At 43.3% G+C, this 26,264-nt stretch overlaps 1 protein-coding gene across 4 annotated transcripts; it reads left to right on the forward strand.

Moving 5' to 3' along the window:
* The first annotated feature begins 101 nt into the window (after positions 1 to 101).
* On the forward strand, positions 102 to 26,127 carry epm2a (EPM2A glucan phosphatase, laforin). Of its 4 annotated transcripts, none has more exons than XM_061811849.1 (6): positions 102 to 489; positions 1,053 to 1,227; positions 4,810 to 5,054; positions 5,941 to 6,226; positions 7,966 to 8,008; positions 22,407 to 26,127. In XM_061811849.1, the coding sequence occupies exons 1-4, from the start codon at positions 228 to 230 to the stop codon at positions 6,222 to 6,224; spliced, it is 966 nt and encodes a 321-aa protein (XP_061667833.1). In that variant the 5' UTR covers positions 102 to 227; the 3' UTR covers positions 6,225 to 6,226; positions 7,966 to 8,008; positions 22,407 to 26,127. The 4 variants fall into 4 exon arrangements, with proteins under 4 accessions (XP_061667833.1, XP_061667835.1, XP_061667834.1 ...); XM_061811851.1 differs by lacking the exon at positions 22,407 to 26,127 and adding an exon at positions 18,047 to 18,075; XM_061811850.1 differs by lacking the exon at positions 22,407 to 26,127 and adding an exon at positions 11,236 to 11,435.
* The last annotated feature ends 137 nt before the right edge of the window (positions 26,128 to 26,264 follow it).

A 26,264-nucleotide genomic window follows, 5' to 3' on the forward strand; every position in this document is an offset into this window, starting at 1 on the left:
TAATTAATAAATTAATATATACGTTATGTTAACAATCGAGTACGTACTCGTAGATTAAGAAATGACGCCATCACATAGAGTTCTAGTTTGGTGCTCCGAAAATATACCAGAGTTGGACTTCTTGTTTCATTTAACCCATCTGTACTTCCGTCAAAACTGGTCTATATTAATATTATTTATTTTGGGCAACGCAGGCCCGAACTGGCATTAAACAAAAAAAAATTAACATGAACGCGTCGAGCATGTTGTTCCGCTTCGGCGTCATTGTCACGCCGGACTCGCCGCACGTCGAGCTCTTCGTTTTGGGCTCGCGCGAGGAAATGGGCCGGTGGGAGCCCAGCCAGGCGGTTCGGATGACGGCGTGCCGGAGCTCGGCCTCGACCCGGGAGCCGGGTCTGTGGCTCGGCGACGTGCGGCTGCGAGCGCCCTTCGGGGACACGCTCTGGTTCAAGTTCATCCGGAGAACCGGCGGACATTTTGTTTGGGAAGGTACACGGAAACGCCGATAAGATTGAGTGTGGCCTGACAACGCAGGTGGATAAAATATCACTTGTATCATATTTTTAACCCCAACCCCCCCCCCCCCCACCCCTAAAAAAAAAAAAAAAAAAGTGTAAATATTAACACATTTTGACAGAAAGTGATGTAATCCTACTCTTTGACCACAAGATGGAAGCAAAGCCTTGAGACTGAATTGAGACTAGCCGTCGTTAGCTTAGCAGCACATTGGGGGTCAATAAATAAGGCGACAATGTCTCGACTTTTATTGATTCGAAACCCATTTTTGGTGAGAAGCAGACAAATATTAAAAAAAGAAAGAAAGAAAGATTATGTATTCATATTGATTTACTTTTATTGATTCGAGCCCCATTTTTTATGAGTAGCTAACAGCAACAAAAAAAAGTAAATGTACTGCATTGATATTTAGATTTTTTTTTTTTTTTATATTATGAAAGCCACAGGAAGTGTTCCTTCCTCGCAGTCTAACCTTTTCACAAAAACAACCACAACCCTTGTGACAACTCTCACGAACCCCTCTTAATATACGGCAGGCAACGGGCCCCACCACGACAGAACGTGCGACTACGACGAGCAGAACGTGGTGGACGGCGTCTACTGCCACCCGATCTGCCACTGGATCGAAGAGACGGGCCACACGGACGAGATGAAGCACACCACCGAGTTCTACTTCGGCGTCGCCGGTCAGAACGCCATGCACTTCTCCAGGTAAGGAAGTTTGGACTTCTGAGGCCCCAATTATGATTTCAAGTTTTTATTCAAAATAAAAAATCCTTGCTCACTTCAGTTCAACACAGCAGCTAAACACCGAGATGTCGCTCAAGCAAGTTTGATATTAGTCATGATCACAAAAATGGCTAATACATGAGTCTGCTAGCATAATGCTAACTTGCAATACAAATTGGTAAAGACAAGCTAATAAAACGATTTTTCTTGGCCAATTGAGTGCAAAAATATTTAAAATTACATTTTAAATTGTACATCCAGCTGATGCTAATTTGGTCACAATGTCTTGACTTCCTGTAACCTGTCTGCGAAAACATTCATGATTCACATTCTTTAATTATTTCCTGGAGAATTCCGGCACATTAACCAAAAATAAATAAATAAATAGAAAATGTGAAAATAAATAAATACACCTATAAACCCGACCAACAGAGGTAGTAATACACCTCATCCCACCCATCAGAGAAATTCTCGCGAGTCCGTTAAAACCGTTTTACATTTCAGGGGGGAAAAAAAATGGATGCGATCGGTTACTAGGCAACCGGCACCCGTTGAATAACTCATCTGGCATATATCTCCAATAAAGCCGTGAAACGAGTGCCACGAGGAGGATGTTATTGCCCTTTAATCATTCACAGCAATTATAATTCCGTGTTTTGTTTTTTTCTTTCCATGCTAAGCTAATTGCCGCTGGCTTCGTGTGCGGCGTACTAATATGCGACAAGAGCCTCAGCTGCACTCTTTTATCCTCTTTCGTCTTCAATTTGTTATACTTAGTTCGCAAACAAAAAAAAAGTTCTAGTGTCGTCCGCGTGGTTCTGACCTCCTCGTTTTTGTCAAAAGTTGATCCACACTCAAAAACAACAACAATAAAAAAAAAGAAAAAGACTCAAAAAATGTCAACAGTGGAAAAAAAACGTGGGTGTCCTCAAGGATGAATTTGAAATCTGATTGGTTGTGATGTTAGTCGACCCAACTGAAGTAAAAAAAAAAAAACTACATCAATCCATCCATTTTCTTTGCCGCTTATCCTCACGAGGGTCGCGGGGCGTGCCGGAGCCTATCCCAGCTGTCAACGGGCAGGAGACGTGGTACGCCCTGAACTGGTCGCCAGCCAATTGCAGGGCACATAGAGACAAACAGCCGCACTCACAATCACATCTATGGGCAATTTAGAGCGTCCAATTAATGTTGTATGTTTTTGGGATGTGGGAGGAAACCGGAGTGCCCACCCGGAGAAAACCCACACAGGGACGACGGGGAGAACATGCAAACTCCACACAGGCGGGGTTTGAAATCGAACCCAGGTCCTCAGAACTGTGAGGCCAACGCTTTACCAGCTGATCCACCGTGCTGCCAAATTAAATACATGTAGGATGCAAATAAAGTTTTGCACCATGAAATAATAATTCAGTTTAACTTGTGGTGCTGCTCCTTCCAGTGTGCCCACCTTGACCACCGGGGGCAGTATAATACAGTCATGCATACAGTCACAAATGAAGTCTCAGAGGATAAAGCTCAGCAGATGACTGTCGTGGTATTGTCCGTCAATGTGTGCTGCTGCACTGTTTGTGTTCGAACCCTGCAACTGTGGCATTTTCTAGTATGTGTTGCATTATGCTAGCTGCGTTCTTATGGCAAAGTTATTTGCTCGTTTTAAATGTTGCATTATTTTTCTCTCCACGGTATTTTCCTGATGAATTTCAGTGGCAAGTGCGTTTTCACAGCGCTTAGCGAGATACGCTTAGCAATTTAAAAAAAAAAAATGTTTTGTTTGTTAGAAGTGACAGGAACACGTTATTGGCGGTTCAGCTGGCGAGCCGCGAGCGTCTCGGAACATTAACTCGGATGAGAACCCAGGCCGGGCTGATGTTGGCTTTTAATATGCACCCGAGGACCTCGCAAGGCTTATGTCAAGGACCCGCGAGTTCCGAGATGAGAAAGACACTCGGCACCCTTGTACGCCGCCGAATAATCGCTTTTCAAATGACTCGCTCAGACCTCGGCTTCGAGTGGCCCCGTGGATCACGCGCGCTCGCCGGTGCAGGAGGTCGCCGGTTTACATTCGAGCTGGAATTTCATCACTCATGCTAATAATAATCAGGGAACAGGTGGCCAGAGGGGGAAGCGGCGGGGTTGTACAGATCTTATTAAAATGTATATTATCACAATACAGTTTCAACAGATGAAAGGGATTCTGCTGATGTGTCAACTTTGCTTTTGTTCACAATCAATGTTGATCATCAGATATTTACATATTTTCCAGGGTACCCGTTTAATGCGGAACGTGGAATTTCGGGAGACCATATAAAAACATTTGTTTTATATCGTGTAATCTCTTCCACACTTAAACTATTTGGGGCCTGAAGATGTACATATGTGGGGCTTACAATAATACGTAACTATAATTTGAATTTTATGTACCTGTGGATAGAAAGCAAAGCGTGGAGCGTCACTTAAATAGCAAAGGGGACCCTGCGCCCCTCACAAAAACCACAATGTCTCCATTATTAGCGCCCGTTTCCTCTCTCTGTAGCAATCTGCTTCTTCTCTGACAATCGCACCGTGTTTTTGTGGTTGAATCAAAACTACAGTACAACCTTGGTTCTCGACCACAATCCGTTCCGGAAGGCGGTTCAAAAAGGAATAATGCGTTCCAAGCCTAAAAAAAATTGGCTTTTTAAAGCATTTTTTTTAGCTTTTCCTGATCATAAACTGCATAGTAGAAATATATGCATAGTTTAAACACTTAGTATAATAAAATAATTTAAGAAATATATTTATCTTTAGCTTAAAATGTATGCTTTAGTAGTAAAGTAGGCTCGGCTGGGAGTGCATTGCAAAGCAATACAAAACTATCAAATATTGTATCAAATCTCTTCGGTGGGGGTGACTCCTCCCCTTGAAGTTCTTTTCTTTTCCCAAAGAACTTACCTAGTGTCACTTCTTTGGAGCCAGGATTGGGGATTAATAGTCCTCAATAGGAATAAAAAAAAAAAAAAAAAACAGTCAGTAAATGTAGCTACTGGGACATGTCTGCGTACAGAGGCTGCGTTTTACACAATAACAACTCGCGTCGTGGGTCAGCTGGTCGGGCCACGCGCGTACGTTATTTCCCGGTTTTGTCAAGGGCATTCGAGTACCGATTTTCGTACAAAAACAGAAGCAAAAAAATCTTGAAATTTTCGTTCGAGAACCGAGTATTGGATGTGGAGCGAGTCATGATCCAGAATCACAGTTTTTTCTTTGCAATATGTCAATAGACCAGAATTTGTCGCTCGGTGTTTGGCAGGCCGAAAATATTAGCGACTTTCTCTGCCTCCTCTTGCTGTAAATTTGGGTGTATTTCTTCCAGTACACCTCAGGCTGCCCGGCTTGTTGTGGGATAATGTAACACTACCGTGCAGGCGGGAAGCTGGAAATTTGGACTTGCCTCTATTCTGGAATAAGCCAGAAAAGAACAATTGCTCGGAAAATCCGTAATCCAGCGGGGTGGGAAGAACAAATCTCGGTTTCGCTGTGTTCTTGGACAGTCCATTCTGCATCCCTGTGTTCCGTCCCCAGGGTGCTACCGAGACTTTGGCTGGGCAGCTGTCCTCGACTGCCGGAACACGTGACTATAAAGATGAAGCACGACCTTGGCGTCACCGCAGTAATGAACTTCCAAACAGAGGGCGACTTGATAAACAACTCCCACGGCTGCGGGCAGAACCTTGGCGAAGGAATGACGACGGACGCCATGATCCAGTTGTACAACCGCTGCGGGCTCGCGTACGTGTGGATCCCCACACCTGACATGAGCACCGAGGGTGAGCGGAGAACTGATGTACTTGCACGTATGCGCACAAGGAACTTTGGGGGAACTTGTTGGGATGAACTTCAACAGAGAGGTTTTGGGTCTCAACAGGGCCAATACATGAGAATTTTTCAATCCCACACATGATTGTTGTTCTCACTGCACAACAAACAAAGAAAAATGATTCTGTTCCGATCTGGAATCCAGTCCTCCAATCAGAAATCTGAAACCGGATCCAGCAAAAGTGAAGAAGAAGCACCGGATGCTTCCAGAATGTTGCCGAAAAAAACGGAGAGGCGGAATTGTTGTAGGATGGTGATGTCATCACTGAAGATTCTTGTATTAGGTGCGACCACTTCAAATATGACATCGGATAGGGTATCTTTGTTTTTGCTTACCCTGCTTGCTTGTTCTTCAAGTCAGGTTGCTTCTTGACTGGCTGCATTCAGTTTTGTTTCATAATTTGTGGCATGGTTTTGGTAGACTCGGGTCTGGTTTCCCCACGCACAGTTTGGTCATAAACACTTTTGGTGTTCAAGATTATAGTACATGACTCCTTTTGCACTGAATTATCACGGCAAATTCACTCTGAACAGACTTCAGATCTAAGGATAGTCCTACAAAACTGTGAGATAACCTGGCCTTTGACGTCCTTGATCTAGACGTGGTAAAATCGGGACAAAAATCGCCTGATTATCTTTTGGTGCACCGGGTCAAAATCACCAAAGATCAGTACTCGACACGGACTCTCTTCTAGACCTAGAAATGCATTCAAAAGTATGGCAACTGATTCGGAAATGAGCTACAAATGTAACCATCAGGCTTGAGTTTCGGCTTGGTTTCAGCACAGAACCCGACGATACGTACCAAGTACAGAATCTTCCTGTCCTCTGGTGCAGGTCGGATCCGGATGCTCCCCCAGGCTGTTTTCCTGCTTCACGGTCTCTTGGAGAACGGTCACACGGTGTACGTCCACTGCAACGCCGGCGTGGGCCGCTCGACGGCCGCCGTGTGCGGCCTGCTCATGTACGTGCTGGGCTGGAGCCTGAGGAAGGTGCAGTACGTGGTGACGGCCAGTCGGCCCGTTGCGTACATTGACGAGGAGGCGCTGGTGCGGGCCCAGGCGGACTTCGATCGCAAGTTTGGCCGGCTACGATCGTCCGTCTCCTACGCAGAATCATGAAGGTAGAAATTTTTATAAATCATTGGATGTGTGAAGATACAGTACTTGTTGTAAACGTGCAAAGATTGAGAATTCTGTTTTGTGGTGCGTTAAACTGCTTTCCATCATTTTAGTTTTTCTCCATTTTTTTTGGGGGGGGGGGTTAAAAGGAGTCCCAGATTTATGAGAACTTGAGCACCTTTTTTCGTATTAATTGTTACCTGGTACAATTGTGACATTCAGTTAGCGAGCTAACTGTAGCTAGCTAGCTCGCAAGCTATATTTTCCCCTTCAGCGAGTCTGATGGCATGTCCAACCACGTCAGAGGATCTCGTTTTTGGCCCAGAGTTCATGCACGTCATGGGGAGAAGGAAGAAGAAGAAAAAGAGTTTTGGCCTGACAACAATTACATTGTTAATGCTCTTCTGTCCCGTCTCCTCCTAAATCAAAACGTCAGCGTGAAATCATTTGGACGCGGTCCTTACTGGAATATTCTTTGCGCAACTTACACGCTGAATTTCTCACAATCACTCGTTTTTGGCTTCTCGTTAAGACGGTTCTCATGACTTTTTCATGAATGCGTGCAGGAGGAGACGAACTGATGAGCGCTTTGAGTCATACGTGTGAACAAAAATCCATATAAAAATAAAAATACTGACGTGTGTGAGTCACAGTTGGTGGCCGCTTCAAGGGAGATTGTGTTTGTGTAAAAAAAAAAAAAAAAAAATTAATTTTTTACTTTAAAATAAACACATTTCCAGATTTAGCTTTTCTGACGATATTAAATACAGACAAGTTTTTCATTTGACTGAAAAAAAAATACATTTATCAAATAATAATATGCTGTAAATTATTTCAGTAAAGTTTAATTTCCAATTAATCCTTTTACAGTTATGACACTTGATGCTGGTTTTTATACTTTGAGAACTCCTCAAATAGAGGCGTGCAATATTTTGTTTTTATTTCATTTTGAGGTAATACGTGGTAATAGTTAACAAATATAGCAATAAATGTAAAAATCTCCTGGTTTGGAGACTTAAAAGTAAGCAATTGCTTGGAGTCATAATGTAGTTATGAATTATGTTGTTGCTCCTAGTGGGAAATATTCTTTCATGCAAGCAGCTTTTTTGGGAAATAATTACATGTATTCATTGTAAATGAAACCATTTTACAGATACTTTAAACATTACTTTTTTTTAAATTCATGAAATATTTGAATGAATTCATACATTGTAGTGACAAAAAAATAAAATTAATAATTATACTGTATATATAAATGTAATTAATTTTATGAAATTATATATATATATATATATTTATTTATTTATTGTTTTCTTTTTTCCCCCCCCCCCCCCCCGCACAAGTTTGGTCTACTAGTACACCAAAGTCGTCGCACTAGTGAGGGCAAAGCGCGTCTTTGGATACTGCGGACCTTAAATTGGGCATCAAATCAACATTGAACGGTGCACCATGGAGACTATTTCAAGTATTTAAAAAGTTTTGCAAAAGTCTCTTGAACGGTTCCTCTGACATGAACGCGAGGGTGTCGTCCATCTTTCACACGGTTGAGCCGACGCCACGTCATTCATCGCGAGCAGCGGAACCTTTTCCGTCCATGTCGTCCTCAAATCGCACGGGCGCCCGCTGACAATTTATATTCAGACTCGCTTTCTTCGGTCTCTCAGAGCGAGTCACATCATTCTCTTGGTGCTGTCAGTGAGCTTAAGGAAAATCCACCAGTGACTCTTGACTTTGCTTCCAGGCAAGAAGACAGACAGACGCCCTCGCATGAACCCGCCCAGGAGGTACGCTTTATCCTTTTATAAATTTTTTTCCTTTTCAACTTCAACTCATCCAAAGCATTATTTGGCGACATGAAGAGAAATTGGATACAAAAAACATGTTGGCCTTTCCAAAAAAAAGAAAAGCTGCTTCAGACTGTTTAATACCGCTCCCGGTTGAATTTTACTGTCAAAGTAAACATCAAACCAAGAGAATGACACTTTATGTCCGTAAAACGGCAAAACAACTTTTCCCTTAAGAATTCCCTCACGAGCTCAAAGCTAACACGTACTGGAAAACACAACTGAATGGCTAACAATTAGCATTAGCAACTTTAGAGATTAAAAGCCAAATGGTTTGTACTGAAAAACCTTTCAAGCAACGGGTACTTGAACATGAACATGACCGCAATACACGTAGACAGACAACACTCAAAGCTGTATATTCTTTATCTTCTGCCCATCACCACAAAAATGATTTTTGTTTGATGACAGCAGTGGTGACTTTTGTCAGTTGAATTGTGATCCACAAACTTTGTAATCCTTTACATTGTATTTTACATTGTCCTTTGTATTGTATTTTTAATTTTCTTATTATTCTGCACAATATAATAGTGTTATTTTCAAAATTTGTTAATTTTGGGGAGGAGGCTGGAACAGATTAATGACCTTTTTTTTAATTATTACCGTAATTTCCGGCTTACAAGCCGCGACTTTTTTCACACCCTTTCAGCTCTGCGGTTTATGCGGTGATGCGGTTAATTTGTGCATTTTTTTCTAACGCCCACAAGGGGGCCCTCAAGCGGAAAAGGTAAGAATGAGACCGGTGGAATGTATGTGCCGAGGAAGTGACTTTTACCGGCCCTGTAGCGCTGTCCTAGCATGTTGCTGCTGTGTTACTGGCGTGTCTCAGTGATATTTATTGGTAAGTTTTATTTTAACTGGCCCTGTTAGCGTTAGCGCTAGCATTAAACTCTTTCTGTGTGTACCGTACTCTTTGTCAATGTCTCGTGTTTCAATGTGGGTACTTTTACACACCTGCGGCGTTTGTATGTACCAAATGGTACTTCCTTTACAAATGTACTCGGAGAGGCTTGAAACCAGGCGCGGTCTGTAGGCCGGGAATTTGTGGGGGCCTGGAACAGAATAATGGCCTTTATTCATTTTTTAAAAATCTGTGATGAGAGAAAATCACCAAGAAGCAGAATTTTGCCATCATTTCAGAACAAATTTCAGATGAGGCTGTCCCAACTTTACGATACATTCCAATTGTATTGCCCTCAAATAAAAGAGGCTAAAGAGACGACGACATTCTCCATCTGCTAACCTGCGTCAGCGGGCCAGTTGAACCCGAACGCATCATTTGCATTTGCAGTCACCGTAAAGGCAATCGGAGGCAGCGCCTCGGTGATGTTCAATTACATGCGGCCTTTTGCCTCAGGGCGGGGGTAATAACGAGGGTATTAATATATGCGCTCGCTCTGTCTACTGCAGAATGGGCGCAATATGAAAAGTGTTTACCACCGCGCATAAACGCCTCCCCATAATTCCCTTATCATTATCCTTTGACTTTACTCCGAGTGCTCCTTTTTTTTTTTCTCCATAATGCATTTCGTTTTCACAGATTCGTTTTGCCACGTGCTTCAGTTCAATATATATGATTCAGAATTTCAAACCGAGTCTTATCAGGGCAAGCTATTATACTTTATTTTGGATTCAAGAGAAGAAGGGGAAAAAAAAATTCAAACGATTTTGCGTATACAAAATAAAAGAATTCTACTCAAGGGGCATGTGCCGTCTGTTTATCAAAGTTTTGAAATTGAAGCGCAGGCTCAACACTTTCATCACATTTTGACGCTTTCATTTTAGAATGATTGACATTTGTACCGAATGGTTTCATATTCGGTCATCTCAGTTTAGTCTACATTAATAAAAACATTTTACAGATTCTTCTTGTGGCCCAAAATAGATCTAAAAAGACGAGATGACGGATGACGAAAACAGATGCACTTCAAATTGTCGTTTCAGGGTTTACGGGGTCGCGGGGTTGGATTTTTCATTTTATTTTATTTTTTTAAGTCAAATCTTTATCTGGTGAATGCGGCTGAGGGGTGAAAATGTTGTGACTGTGACAAAGATTTCAACAAAGATTGTTTCAAGTTCAGCGTTGGGGAAGTCGGAACGCACGCAAACAAAAACATCTCACTCGCTACAAAACAATTCGATACGTCGAGAAAAAGGTTAAACAAACAAGATGGCACTCGAGAATTTCATTTCTAACGTCTAGATGTATTTTTGAAGGAAGTTAATTGTAGACGGGAGCGACGAGCGGCCACAACGAAATAAATCAGTACGTCAATTCGTCTCGGGCTCCGTGACGAGTCCGTCTCACGTAATTAGCTTAAGTAATTGCTTTTATATCATACAGGCGTGATGACAAAGGCGATGTTCAGAGCTGTGGAAACTGTAGAAGAATAAAGATGATGAGCCACACAATGAAGTTATGGGAAAGATGACAGAGTACCAAGAGAGGAACTCTGGTACTGCTTGTGCAGGTCTGGTGTGGCGGACAGATACTGTATTGTATGTTAGAATAGTCCAGGACATGTATGAGGGCAGCAAAACAGCAGTGAGATGTGCCCTAGGTGTGTCAGAAGAATTTAAGGTGGAGGTGGAGTGCATCAGGGATCCGCGCTGAGCCACTTCCTGTTTTTGGTAGTAATGCATTCGCTAACAGATGAGGTTAGACTGGATTCCCCTTGGACTATGATGTTCGCAGATGATATTGTGATCTGCAGTGAAAGCAGGGAGCAGGTGGAGGAATTTTACATAAAACCATTATCTTTTACCAACAAAAACGACAGTATCCCCCCTACCACCACCCCATTGCCACAAAAATGGTTTGCTCCAATTTTGTAGCCCATTTGTAAGACAAGTGCTTTGACCCTGACCGCATTCACTCCATAAATTAAAAGTCGTATCTTGAGGCACCACTGAAATGTTTCGGGGGTGTGCAGAGTAACGCTCTTCAGAATTCACAGTATTCCATCAACTAACTGAATTTGTCCTTCAGCCCACTCCAGCGAAAAACACAAACACACGTGCTTAATTGGCACAGAGGCATTTTGGCCGGCCTTTTCCGTCCCAATTTAAAGTTGCCTGCTCGCCAGAGCGAAGAGCGTCAAAAAGAGTGAAAGGTTCTGGGCCCCCGACGCCATTAAGAAGCTTTCTCTCGCTTTCTTTCCTCGCAGCGTGTCCTTACGCGACGGCCGTGTCTGCGCGTTGACTGGTCATCGCACGACCGCCATTAGCCCCGGACGAGGCGGCGGCGCCCTCATAAATCACCGGCGACGACGCGTAATGAATCACTGAGAACCGGCTGGGCAAGTTGATGACAGAATTTACATTTTCAAGAAAATGTTGGTACAAGAGAGGCTAATGGAATTGCGTGTATGGGAATAAATCAAGACTGGAGGGAGGTGGGGAGGGGGGGGGGGCGACCTATCCTCCGTTGCTAAAGAAATGTCTAAGATTTGATGTCATGGAGTCATTTTGTGGCCAAGGAACTATATTGAAGTGAGGTAAGGAAGTTCATTGTTTTTCGTAGAAATAAATACTTTCCTTGTGGCATTTAAAGGCACACGTGTATGTTATATTCTTTATCCTCTGCCAAAATTGACTAATATTACTGCAATTAATATTACTTCACAGTAGTTGTGAATGTCTTCTTGTGCATGCATGACAGTATTATACCGCCCCCTCGTGGCCAAGTCTCACATCAGAAGGAGCCACAATGCACAAAAATTCTCATTCTTTATATTGTATTATGTCATTCCTTGGCAGCACGGTGGAGCAGCTGGTAAACCTTTGGCCTCACAGTTCTGAGGTCCTGGTTCAATCCCGGCCCCGCCTGTGTGGAGTTTGCATGTTCTCCCCGTGCCTGCGTGGCTTTTCTCCGGGCACTCCGGTTTCCTCCCACATCCCATCTAAATTGCCCCTAGGTGTGATTGTGAGTGCGGGTGTTTGCCTCGATGTGCCCTGCGATTGGCTGGCGACCAGTCCAGGGTGTACCCCGCCTGCTGCCCAATGACAGCTGGCAGCACTCGTGCGACCCTCGTGAGGACAAGCGGCTAAGAAAATAGATGGATGGATAAAGTGGAAGCAGCTAAGAGAGATGCAACATCATGAAGAGAAATAACTGTTGGGAATAAATTAATGCAATTTCATGGAAGAAATATCAGAATCGAGGTTGCTAATGTAGGTCAAAGCTTGTTTAGCCTTCCCGGGCCTGACCCGCTTAAAGCACCTCAGCTGACTTGTCGGCGCGATCGCAGAGTACCTCGAGGCCATCATCAGAAGCAAATCAGCATTACTAAGATGTCAACTGTAACTGTCCTACTCAGTTAAGTAATCCGCAATATTAAGTGGGGCGGGGGGGGGGTGTCGTTTTTATCGCCGCCGTCAAAGCACTCAAACCCAAAGCTCGGCCGTTTATGACTTTGCAAATGAAGCATTACAGCTAATGGAAGTCCATTTATCTTCCGAAAGGGGAAAAAAAAACCCATTTCATTCCCTTTAACGTCAATCTTCCCCACCTGAGAAGATGACTTTTCTCTTTTTCGGTCCTCTGCGGACACGCGCACGCACAAACGCAATTTTTGCGGTTGACGGGAGGGCCAGACGGGAAGCGCAGGTAATTTGGTGTCTCGTTTTGAGCGGCGCAGGACGGCGAATGGCCTCGGGCGGGCAATGACGGCCGGGGCGAGGCAGCAATTCCGAGCGTCGCTTCGGAAAAAAAGGTCAACTTGAACTCAGAAAGGAAAATTACACAGTGAAAGTAGTCGCGGTGGTGGTGGTAATTTATGGAATACAGGACTGTACATGAACCTGGGATTCAGACTTTGCCTATTCACACATATTTGGGGAAATCCACCTCCTCCTCAAAATTTCCCAAGAACGACAAATACATATTGCCCGACTTGGTGGCGAAGGCCTCAGGACTTCCTTTGAGGCCCTTGTCACCACGGTGCTTTTACACGGGTTGGGGGGCCCTTTGACGCAGTTCCCTCCTCCCATCTGTTGCGCAGCCGCCGACAAACAGCTCAGCGTTTCGGCGCCTGAACGCCTCACGCCGCCTCATTATTTCGCATCCGCCGCGGATTCAATTTGAGTCTTGGCGGGGAGAGAATTGGAAAACGCGCGGCGTTCCGCGCTACGCTGCCAGCAGTCAATTGTGCCGTTTCCGAGTAAGCAGAAGCGGGCAAACACGAGCGTCCCTCCGTTCGAAAACCTCGCGCGCACTCGCTTGATTATTCACGCGATTCGTCTAATGGCCAAACTCCACATTCACACAAGCGAGTGGATTATTTTATGGACAGACGCACTACATCGGCATGTCATGCAAGCCAAACATGGAAGATGAACCCCAAAGATCTTAAAAGATCTTTATATCCTCCGTGGAAATTTGTCCTTTGACTTTTAGAGATTGCTTACCAAAAAGGTAAGGTAGAATTGACTCCGACGTACAGGGCACTTAACCACGCCTCCTGAAGTTACGTCACCCCACGTGTGCTAACCTCAGACAAACAATTAGCAAAAATGGCGGCGCAGGAAGAAAAGACTACAGCGAAATTGTCCGATTTACCAGCTGATTTCTCACTCGCATTCTTAGCGAATAGTGAAATATCATTGAAAAGCAGACAACAGGGCTTTTCAAGTATTTCTGCGAGGGGTATTTCAATGGTATTTACACGCATATCGACGGAGAAACCATCGATATTAGCGCGAGATCTTTCCGGAGTCAGAGGAAGACCGAGAAGCCACATAATATAATATATATTATAACCCAAAGACGAATTCGTCATTGACAGTTTCCTATTTTCGTGTTACATATCACACTTGTGTGCAGAATCTGTATGTGTATCTGTATAGCCGTTTGTGAACCCCCGTATGAAGGAAAAGAAGGCGAGCGAGGCTTGATTTACGAGTTGTTTCTCTCGTTTTCTTTGTGTAACGTCACGCGCTCCCCTCAATAATTATTCTTCAATTAGTGCCAAACCTACGTAAGTCCCGACCGAGTACAACAGTCACTACTTTAGTGTCCTCAAACATCCTTCCTTCAGTCTTGGTGTCTCGGTGCACGTCGAAGGCTTTTAGGACTCGCTAGTCCGGTTTATCTTAGCACGTTAGCCGGCAACAAAGAGACACGTTTGTGCAGTCAGATCATCGCAAAACATCGCTCAACACAGATCAAGTGTGTCAATCATTCACACGTAGCTATATAATGCAAGCGAAGAACTGCTAATTCATTTATATGAGACATGTATTGAAAATCAAATATAGGGCATACCTTCATGCAAACATAGTCCGGTTTATCTTAGCTCGTTAGCCGGCAACAAAGAGACACGTTTGTGCAGTCAGATCATCGCAAAACATCGCTCAACACAGATCAAGTGTGTCTATCATTCACACGTAGCTATATAATGCAAGCGAAGAACTGCTAATTCATTTATATGAGACATGTATTGAAAATCAAATATAGGGCTTACCTTCGTGCAAACATATCTGTTCCGGTTGATTTTAGATGGATTCAGTTGATCATGCGATTTTCCACAAAGTTTGATCCATCTAAAACATTTTTCGTACTCGGTCTTCTGTTCCGGTTGATTTTAGATGGATTCAGTTGATCATGCCGTCTTCCACAAAGTTTGATCCATTGAAGACATTTTTCGTACTGGGTCTTCGGTTTTGGAAAGGGTACGAATTGAACTCCACCAACTAGCCTTTCAGGATACCTGTCGTCACTATTACAAAGTCCGTGACTACGCCTCTTAACCATATCTATTGTTAAAGAACCCAAATACGCGATAAAACCCAACAAAAGCTATACTGGACCATGCAACGTTGTCTGAGGTAACGGCGGATGACAAAAAGGGGCGTGGTTTATGCAGATCTTTGGCCTCTGATTGGTCAGCGACGCGGATGACGCAATTTCTACGGAGGGGTCAATTGAAGTGTAGCCCAGCGAGTGACGTCACGTGACTAAGAAAGCGTCACCGGATTAGCTGGTTGGTAGACGGCGAATTGTAGCCAGTTGAATCTAAAATATTGCGTTTGAATTTTAAAGGTTGAATTTTTCTACATGGTGAATTGGAAAAACTAAACTGAAATTCAGCGATACAAAAAAAATGCGAATTTTACAAGATAAAATTTTCAGTGGCATTTTTAATTCAAATCCCGGTGGGAAATACCGTAATTTCCGGCCTACAAGCCGCGAGTTTTTTCACACGCTTTCAACCCTGCGGTTGATGCGGTGATACGGCGCCAGTGTTAGCACGGGGCTAGCATTGGCGCGGCGCTAACGTTATCACGGCTGTTAAATGTTATTGTTACGTGCACCCTTACTCATTGTGTCCTACAGAGGGGAGTGTTATAGTGTTACTGTACTTGTATTCCTCACCTGTTTTTTCGTTTTTCCGGTCCAGAAAATAAAGAGTTGTTGTTAAGGAAAGTGGAGCACGAGTACGAATGTTATTTTCCGAATGGAAAATAAACACGTCTGGATAAAGCTAAATATAAGAAGTTCTCAAGGAACTGTTATAAAAGCTCCCGCTGCAAGACACTGCGTTCAACAACAGCGCTAGCATTATCGCGGCGTCAGCTTTAAACTCTGTGTACCGAAACTTATAACCAGGTGCGCTAACGCTAGTGCCGCGCCAGCATTAGCACAGCGCTACCATTAGTGCGGCATCACCGTTAAACTTTGTGTACCGAGACTTATAACCAGGTGCGCTAACGCTAGCGCAGCATCACTGCATAAACCGCAGGGTTGAAAGCGTGTGGAAAAAAGTCACAGTTTTGGTATTTACGTCCATAGCTCAGCCTTGACGTTACACAATGAAAATGTCTCGGTTTATTTTGGCCATGAATCTCTCACTGCCAGAGACGATCAGGTGAAATGTTTACGCGATGTAGACTGAACACAGCTGTCGGAAGCAGAAATTTAGTGCAAACAGAAACAAAAAATTTCATCTGTAATATTCGTTTGGTGCCACTCTGTCTGGCTGTCATGCTGCTCTGACTTTTTTTATATCCATCATATCTTTTGCTTTTCCCTCTCCAATTCCAGCTCGTGGAGAGACACCACCTCCCAATTTCTACCTTTTTGAGATAATCCTCTGCCATCTTCCACCCACGGGCTGAAAATCTCTTGTATATGATTTCACCCACCTCCTCCTTCGGGGTTTTAGCGGAACCGCGCAAACAATACCTCGCCGCGCTCCGACTTTAAGCTCGGAAGCGGCAGAAGCGTGTGAAGGCGTGTCAAAAACCTCTCCGGGATGTAGTCGTCGTACAGCGACAATACGAGGATCAGGGGTTAAAATTTAGATTGTATAACAACGACCGAGGGGCCTTAGTGCTTCGTTTAATAAAGACTCTTCTGAAAATATCCCACGGGCCACGTCGTTGAGGTGAATGTGTTTCCCATTGTACTTGAAACGCTCTCATGCCAAAGAATAATAATAGCGAGACGTTTTGGGCAGTGGCGGCGCTCATTAATATGAAGGTCACTTGGCTAATGGATTTAAAACACGTTTGAATAGTATGCACTTCGGGAAGATATTGTGTAGTACAACAGAACCAGGACGGGATGGTACGTGTGGATACAGCGATGCAAGTTGGGGAATCGGCCCGACGCTCTGGAATTTGCAGCATCCCCACAAGGCTTTTTTTGGGGTTTTGATTTATCTGTTTATGCAACCACGAGCCGGGATGGGTGATTTTACAACCGTAATTCCCGGCCTACAGAGCGCACCTGGTTATAAGCCTCACCCGGTACATTTGTAAAGGAAATACCATTTGGTACATACATACGCCGCAGCTGTGTAAAAGCCGCAAGTGCTAACGCCACGCGAACAGTGCTGTTTAAAAAAAAAAAAGACGGTAAAAATCACTGAGACACGCCAGTAAGACAACAGCATTATGCTAGTCCAGTGCTAACGCTAGCGCAGCACTAACATGGCCGGTAAAAGTCACTTCCTCAGCAGATATATTCCAATCTCACCTTAACACTAGTGCGATGCTGACAGGGTGGGTTAAAAAAAACAACTTAGTAAAAATCACTGAGACACGCCAGTAACACAACAGCAACATGCTAGCACAGTGCTAACGCTAGCGCAGCACTGACATGGCCGGTAAAAGTCACTTCCTCGGCACATATATTCCGGTCTCACTCTTACTTTTTCCGCTCGATTGTCCCCCTTGCGGCCGTTAGAAAAAAATTCAGAAATCAGCCACATCACCGCATAAACCGCAGGGTTGAAAGCGCGTGAAAAAAGTCGCGGCTTGTAGGCCGGAAATTACGGGAAACTCGTGAAAAGATCATTTCTACCCACGATATTGTAGTGGTGCGTTCAGGAACATTCCATTGATATTTGAAGAACGTCTGATGGCAATTGTGAGCGTCCTCCGGGTTCTAACGCGAGATTTAATTTATGGATTAATAAATGGGACCTCATTGGAGGCGCGCGACAAATAATGACTTTAATCAAAGTCCCAAATTTCAGATGATAGGATAACGAGGTTGAACGGAAGGAGTCCCCGAGGGGAGGAAATGAGAAAAACGCGGACGTGAAACAACGACTCGCCGTTATTACATCGGAGCTTTGGATATCGCTCATATCAGACGGCGCAATTATACGATACGGCGTGCTGATGCTCGTCTGATTAATTTTCATCTGCTTTGAATCTCATTTGGGCCGTCGGAGCCGATGAAAGATTTGATTTTGCGCCGCCGACGGTGGCTGTTTTGGTCAAATCGCGTGCCGACGAGCAAGACGGAAACGGAGGCGGAATGCGATTCAGTTGTGCGCGTTTCCACGATGTTAGTCGTCATCAATTTCTTGGTTTGTTTTCGTTTCGCTTGTGTTTTTTGTCTCCTCAGTTCCAAAAAGTATCCAGTACGGCCCTTTAATAAAACATCCATCCATCCATCCATGCATCTTTCCCCAAAAGATGAACCACATTTTATATCTAGCTTCCATTTTGTCTTTGACTCCGCAGTTTTGCCTTTTGGCGCCGTCCTCCACAACACAGCAGAGACGTCCCATTTGTCGTGAAATAAATTGTTTCGGCTCACGGAACCGCTGAACTGACAGAGCGTCGGAACTTTATTGACTGTCCCCCCCGCCTCCCCACCTCCGGCTTTGTGGCATTGAGATTTACGACGCTCGAGGCGGCGACGGCCGGACCGTCGCGCGGGTTTTATTGTTTTGTATTTTGTCCGGCTCGTGCTTCGGCGGCGGCGCGGAGTTTGAAGGATGAAGGATTTCATAGATCCAAGACCGTGTTTAGGCCAATTTATAAAACAGTTTGGGCTTTAATAAGTTCGACGGAGTTATGCCGCACGAACCGTTCGAGCACGTTTTATGATGGCAGCTTTGCAAATGGGCATCACTGGCTCACCATGTCTCCCTCGTTTCTTATCATTTTATGAAATTATGTAATTACTGTTGTTTTGTACATGTACAATATTAAAGTCGTGCTGATTTTCTTTTTGACAACGCAACATTTTTGCCAAGGAACGAAAACGTGTAGATTTAGTAAGCGAGAGAGGACACGCAGTTTGAAAATAACGACGCACAATTAATTAAAAACTCACACGCAAGCTGATTCAAATTCAACATTTGGACTAGTCTAAGAAGTTTCTATTTCTCCCCAAGCGAGGTCATATATGAACACATTAATGTTACGTTGTCATCTGCGTTATGCGACAAGTGCTCTTCAACTGCACACATCTCGCTTTGTCCAGAGAAAGCAGAACAAGGTCTGCTTTCTTATCCTCGTCCTCAAGCAGGTAATAAAAAGTAATTCAAAGGGATAGAAAAAGGACAGAAAATAAAATGATTTTTTTTTTTTTTTAAATACGGCACTGGACTGAAGTGATTCTGCACTGAATTTCCTTAGCAACAAAAAGTATGAAAGAAAGAATAACATCTCACTGGGGGTTGAATTTGCGTCATTGTCATTTAAGCGATTCGCCACCCTGAGTTGCATTTAAAGGTCGTGACGTGAAAATCTCGTCAAATTGTCCAAAAATGGCATTTATGAGCCAGTTTAGGTCAGCTAATGGCTGGCAGGGGTCGAAAGAATGCAAACGCTGTAATTACACAGTCATTACATCCTCGCAGGTCAGACATTTGGTGGTGTACAGAGAGTATATCCTCATTTCTTATGACCTTTCGAGGCCTCAGGAAAAAAAAAAAATCATAATTGATCATTAAAAATCAGCACTGTGTGCGCTGGTCTGAATTTAATTTCGCCCAATCCAATTACTTCCATGTCAGACGTTATTGATACGAACTTTCAAGTCATAGCTGCAATTTTTTTTTTTTGACACTTCTTGTTCGAGATTTCGAAAAACTTCCAACTTTCCAGTTTTAAGAGATAAAAACGTCGAGACTGCAATTAAACGTGCGTAGTCCAAATTGAGGCCTGCCCTTGAATAAAACGTTCATTTAATTCCATTTGCAGAATTATTCGACGGCCACCTCGCTAATAAATAAATAAATCAGTAAATAAACTTTGGCAACAGAACCCAAAAAAAATATGAAAAGTAATTAAGAAGTATTGCAGTAAATTGTGAGGACATTGCAGTCAAACTCTCAGAGCAAATGAGCAGGCAAAAGATTCCGCTGTTCCTCCCTTCGCCTGCGCCGCCTTGATATCATTGTTGGAAATCCTCAAGCGTTTGTTTTGTTTTTTGTGGGTTTTTTTTTGTGCGTCAACGCAGCACTTGAGAAGAATTCTCCAAAAGATTCTTCACCGGGCCAAAGCTGCCAACGGGACTCGAAAGTAAGACACAGGCAGGCACTAATGATGGATTTTGGCCTTCTTCCACGCAAACTAAGTTGCACTGGGAAGGCGACCAAGCGGCTTTTTCGGGGACGGGGAACTCAAAATCTGCACTTGCTCTGAAAACTGCTGGTTTTGCCGTCAACAGCTTGAGCGCAAAAATTGTTGTGGTCTTTTATCCTGGAGTGAAACAAACTTCATGCTCAGACATAGTCGAAAATGGATTGTTTTCGTGCCGTTGCAAGCAATCCTTGTCCCAGCCCAAAGTGATTCCGGACTTATTCACTACTCGGTTCACGTTCTCCGCGTTCGTTATGAAGCAGTCACATCCCCCCCCGTAAACGTTGTTTTATAATTTGCAATGTTTTTCCAAACAAAAAGCGCGTCCGTCCGGAAGAAAAGACGCCGTCGAAGTCCTCGAAGGTTTTACCACAAAAAGTACAGAAAGGAGATGGCTATCAAAGGAATAGGATTACATTTACAATATACTCCTCACAAAAGTTATGTTTCATACAATGTTGGAATAAGCACACACCCCTAAAAAGCAAAAAAAGAAAAATGTGCGTCACTTTTCTATTGATTTAATCGCTAAGAAATGAAAAATGACGTCAGACGGCTTTTTTTTGTATTTATTCCTGCAGTCCCCACCGATGTTATGTACACGAGTAACCACAGATTTCAGTAATTATTCACTCCTGCAGAAGATAATACACGACATTTTTTGTCTTAAGCCCGTTTTGTGCCTCCGCTTCCCTCATCAAGCAACATCCCAAATTCCCAATCCCATTATTTTTTGATTTTCCAACATAAGATTTAAAAAAAATCAGTTTGTGCTGTATATTTATAGAAAAAAAAATGTGTGGTGTTTTAAACATTTAAAAAACAAACTAAACGGAAAAAACAATGTCAGCTAGCGGCTCAAGTGAGAATACATCGTGATCGTGCAGTTCAGAAAAAAATAACGGCAAAAATGTACAATTTGAAACAAAGAAAACATACCTGAAAAAGATAATTTACCATATTTGTTCTTTCTACGCTCTTTTTTTCCCCCCACCAAAACAAACAATGGAAAAAAAGATTTACAATTTAAATAATACACGTAATGAAACGGTAAAATTTGCGCCAAAACGGCGACTCCAAAAATCATCTGTAAGCATATTGATAGCGGAAGAAAGGACACAAAACACCTTGATATTCTAATAACAAATTGTTGGGAATAACACTCATCAAAAGCAATAACATTTATGGCTCAATTCCTGAAGAAAATAATCCCCCAAATCCGAATTATTTCATTTGATGACTTACCTTCAACTAAGGAAGCTACAAGATCACTTGATGCAGGAATTTATTTAAAAAAAAAAAAAAAGATAAATAAACATGGTTCATTTAGTTCAATTGACAAATAATGGGAATTATAATGGAATGAAGAAGAAACTTCACACATACAAGTAAGAAGAGCCTTAATAAATAAATCTAAAGGGCGCGAAGAAGCACACAAACAGTGCAAGCGAACGCCGCAGCAAAACAACAACAACAACATTTTGTCAGGCTGGAGCTCGTCCACAAACCACAAACGTGTGGAGTTTGTCTCACCTCAGTTCTCCTCTCCGCGAATTTTTGTTATCCTTCCCACTTGGGGGCCCGGCTCGGCAAAGCGCCGTCATATTTGGCATGTTCGCTTGTTTACGGGCGCCCGGTGGATTTAAGGAGATTCTGAGTCCAATCTCCTGCACCCGATTCCCGTGTCCTTTTTTTCCTGTTTCTTTCGAATCAAGCGGCCCCTTTTTCAACTCGGGATTTAGGTGAGGAGGATCACGGCCGCCCAGTCCGAGATCGTCGCTGTCCCGGTTAGTCCGGATCGGCGCGACCCTGCCGGGATGTTTCAATTCGCGTCGGCTGACTGATAAAGTTTTGTCGTCTTTGGTAAACGCCGGCTTGCGCTGACAATCCCTCGCGCACTGCGGAATTAGGCTAAATCAATAAGGAGGTCACGCCGCCGGCGCCGTTTACCTTTCGGGTTTTTGGAATTGTCTAAGATGAAGTTCCAGTGGTGGGAGGGAGGCAAGTACGAAACCGTTAGCCCAATTAAATTGATCGATTAGCCCATTTGCATTTTTAGTTGACATTAGCAAAGGTATGCCAAATGCTAGTTTACGCTAGCTAGCTTGTTTTTTCTCAGTAAAAGCAATATGCAAGTGAAAGAAAACATTGGATATGCACAAATGTTTGTTTTTACTATGATTTGACTATTTATCAAAACAAATATTGTCCCGTACAGTACCTAATTGACTTTTGTACTGAAGCGCACTTTGACTTTCCGAGTTGAAAAAGTACTTCTACTTTTGTGATAATTGTTCATATTTTTGCGAACTCTTTGCGTTGGCTCGAATTTAATAAAATTTGGAAACTGACCATAACAGACCTTTCCGACTGGCGATCTTAAGCTCCGCCCCCTTAGCTCCAGTTGCCGTGTCACACAAGTTTCCAAAATGGCAACTTAACAGAACGGGTTTGAAATCGATTCTCTGTCGCGTATTCCAGATAATATTGCCGTATGTTTTTTTGCCAGACGCGTCAGACTTGTCCAAGAGAGTTCTACAGAGAGGTCTCAACTATTTCACGCAAGGATATGTACACGGAATCGTACGCCGCATGTAAAGCAGGGTGAGTACTTTTTACTTGGAAAACTCACGAGTAATATTATTGTAGTCTTTTTAAGTGAGCGGGTGTATTCATTTGACTTGGCTCGTAACGGAACCCAGTGCCCTGTCTTAAAAGTTCGATGTGATACAAATGGGCAAATAGACATTTCTCTCCCGCATGAGATGGCGCGTTTACATATCCAACTCTTCGGCATAAAGCATGACACACTTCATTCAGCAGTGAAAGTTGTTCCCATGCAATGTATAAAGCGCTGATAATAATTCAATCAAGCTCAGAGAAGATACTTCTCCCTTACTTACCTTCGAACGTACAGCCTTGTTTGTTGATATTGTCCACATTGAGTTGTACGTGCGCTCATCCGCGAGCTTTAATCCATCGTAGCCACTTGGTCAACTGTGTTGTAGGTTGTGTGTTTTCGTTATAGTTCAATTGACGAATATAAACGTCCGCGGCAGCGAATGAATCAATTCCAGTGCATCGCTTCCAATGGAGCTCAGTGCTGGCAATATATGGTACTACAACTTTAAATCCAAGCTTCCTTGTATACTGCAACAACAACAATAATAAAAATAAACAATAGCTAAACAAATATATAGCAGGGGCATGCGATACAGTAAGGGAACATTGTATAAAAAAAAAAATTCAAAATGAAAGTATGCATTGTTTTGATGCATCTACCAGCACTACCGGGACGTACGAGGAACATTTTCTTTTGCCTCCGGCTGATGGTTTTCTCATGAATAACAAATCTCTTTTGTTACGGAGTAACGCATGCAGGCGAAGGTCTCGCATACATCAGCAAGTCAATGGAACCGCAATCACTCTCGGCCCGGTGCCGGCGCGGTCAATATCAATCCCCCCCCCCCAGCGCAACAAAGGTGTACTTTATATTTCCTCTGGAAATATTTCTGCCGACACCCCTCAGGTCAACGTGAAATTGACGCGCTTAATTAAAGCCCCCGCTCTTTTTGTGTTTACAAGCGCTTCGGACCGCGAGACCGAGGCGCCGGCCGGCGTTTTCGATAATCTGCTCTGAGCTCGCCGTTCGCGTAGTAAACGAAAGTGCCGGATGCCGAACGGATTCCCCGAACGCTTCCACGTGCGCCTGGGCTCACGCGCAACAATGTGATTTTCTCCGCTTCCGTTAGTAGCTGGCGTTAACCCGGCAGCATTCACGGAAGGGGATAATACACAATATTCATGTTTTGAATTTTCTTACTATAAACACGATACTGTACATGCTGCTTATGAATATGTTTATGTTGCCATAGCATAGCGATCTAGTCCAACTAAACATAAAACAAAGAAAATTAAACATCCGCTTATTTATTTCTAAAATATGATGCCACGCAGATGAGCTAACAAATTTGCCGTTACAGCGCTTGTGTATTGAATTCTTTATCCCTGCATTATGGTGCCCAAGGTGCAGACACCAGAGGGAGCAGCACAATGTACAGTGAATTGAAACAACAAAATTAACTCGCCACTTCATGATTTTCAAGCCTCATTGCCGCTACAGATAGGGGAATGCACTCCCAACCTAGCATACTCTACAACTAAAGCATGCATTTTAAGCAAAACAAATATATTTCTTAAATGATGTAATTATATGAAGTATTTAAACTAGGCATGTAGTTCTACTATGCAGTTTACTATCAGGAAAAGCTTAAAAAAAATGCTTTGAAATTATTTTTTAGGCTTGGAACGCATTATTTCAGTTTGCATTAATCGTAATGGGAAAACGCGCTTCGGATTTTGAACGTTTCCCTTTTCAACCGGCCTTCTGGAACGGATTGCGGTCAAGAACCGAGGCGCCGCTGTATTTTAATCGTCCAAATTTGCCAGTGCGAGTACGTTTGCCAGCTCATCGCAATCACAATCACATTTGCTCAGCACTTCTTTGACCCCCGCTATCCCCCCCGACTCCCTCGTCAAAATCCACTCTCCCGACCTTCACGTCGTGCCAGGTTAGCCTTTGCGCCGGCAACGCGGCCCGTGTGCCAAAACCTCGGCTTCTAAAGAGGACAGCTGTCGGACGGACGGCGCCGGCCAACGCATCAAATGGCAGCAAATACTGTAAATTAATTCAGCATGTCCGGCCAAGACCTTCAGGTTTGACCGGGGTGGGGGCTATACAAGCCAAAACCTGTCCCTCCTCTCGCCAACAACAAAAGACATGAGACAGTGTCAATTCAACAGATTCTCTCTCTCTCACCATAATTCCCGGCCTACAGAGCGCACCTGGTTATTTACAAAGAAAGACGGTGCACAGAAAGAGTTTAACGCCAGTTCGGCGCTAATAATAGCGCTAACGCTAGCGTCACGCAAAAGCGAGCGCTAACAAAGCCGGTTAAAATAAAACTTACCGGTAAATGTCACCGAGAAACGGCAGTAACACAGCGGCAACACGCTAGCACAGCGCTAACAGGGCCGGTAAAAGTCACTTCCTCGGTACATATATTCCACCGGTCTCACTCTTACCTTTTACGCTCAAGTGCCCCCTTGCGCCCGTTAAAAAAAAAGCACAAATAAGCCGCATTAGCGCCTAAACCTTGTGTGTGCAGACGCGCATGTATGTAATTTTTCTGATCACGTAAATTCTGAAATAATTTTTTTGGGAGGGGGAGGAAAAAGGAAAAAAAAAAAAAAAATCACAATTTTCTTGTGATCATATTTAATTTTTATTTTTGTAATAGGATAACTTCACACAAATTTCTCTTGAAATACTCTTTAAAATATTAGACTTTTTAAAGCCCCAATGTAAAAAAAAAAAAGCACATTTTTTCGTCATAGCTAAACATTTTCCAATGATTTTTATTTCCAGAATTTGTTGTATAACAAGTTTATTTTCTTAAATTTACACAATTTTTAATGGCTACAGGTGAGCGAGGATGAACAAATACAGGAAACAAAAATAATCGTGTCAACGCAGACAACAACTACACAGTGCGTCAACTTGAGTACGACACGTCGTTTAAAAAAGAAATCTGGTAAAAAGTGCAGGCGGATTGTTATCAAAAAATTTTATTTGGAAATAAAACAACGTCGCCGTTTTAGACGTAAAGTGGTCCATCTATTTTACATACCAGAAAAAGGGAGGGGGGGAAGAAAAAATAAACAACAACAACAACACAGTTCTGCCATTGTAACCTATTCGGTAAAATAATCACCCAAATGAAGCGAGCGTCTGCAAAGGTGTGGGGGGGGGCGCGAATATTAGAGCGTTGTTAAGTCTCACAAGTCGCACGTGACACGCACCGTACGCAGCGTTAATAGCGCGACAAAACAAAGGAAAGAACTCGGCACGCTTCAGCAGGACCAAACTGTGCTACAGTAACAGCGACTCGGAAATGTTTCCAAACAAACAAGAACGACGACGGCGACTCGACGGCTCCTCCGCGCGGCGCTCCGATTTTCAAACTAAAGCGTGTCGGAATGAGGCTGAGGTAGCAAGGCAATCATGGCTTTCCTCTCGATTGAGCGTTCTGAACCCAGAAAGAAAAAAAAAAAAAAATTCGATATCATCTGACGGTTGTCCAAAATCTCTCGCCACCCGCAGACGCAATCAGCTCTCTCGTCTACTGACTTCGCGGCGTGCTGAAAATATGGAATGAGGGATGGGGGGGGACAAAAAGTGAGAAAAAAATGTTGCGGGAATAACGCGGAAAGTTACGAGTTTGATGAGGTCCCAATGATTTCGGAATTCTGTGGAATGTTGAAAAATTCCAACTGCTTTCAGATTTCTTTTTTTTTTTTTGGCCAT

This window comes from Syngnathoides biaculeatus, chromosome 23, assembly GCF_019802595.1.
Source record: "Syngnathoides biaculeatus isolate LvHL_M chromosome 23, ASM1980259v1, whole genome shotgun sequence".
Lineage (NCBI taxonomy): Eukaryota > Metazoa > Chordata > Actinopteri > Syngnathiformes > Syngnathidae > Syngnathoides > Syngnathoides biaculeatus.

Excerpts from the sequence above, each read along its gene's own strand:
- epm2a (XM_061811849.1), top strand. The coding sequence starts at position 228 with ATGAACGCGTCGAGCATGTTGTTCCGCTTCGGCGTCATTGTCACGCCG. Across the intron at positions 490-1,052 it reads CGGACATTTTGTTTGGGAAG|GCAACGGGCCCCACCACGAC; the intron begins GTACACGGAAAC and ends AATATACGGCAG. Across the intron at positions 5,055-5,940 it reads ACCTGACATGAGCACCGAGG|GTCGGATCCGGATGCTCCCC; the intron begins GTGAGCGGAGAA and ends CCTCTGGTGCAG.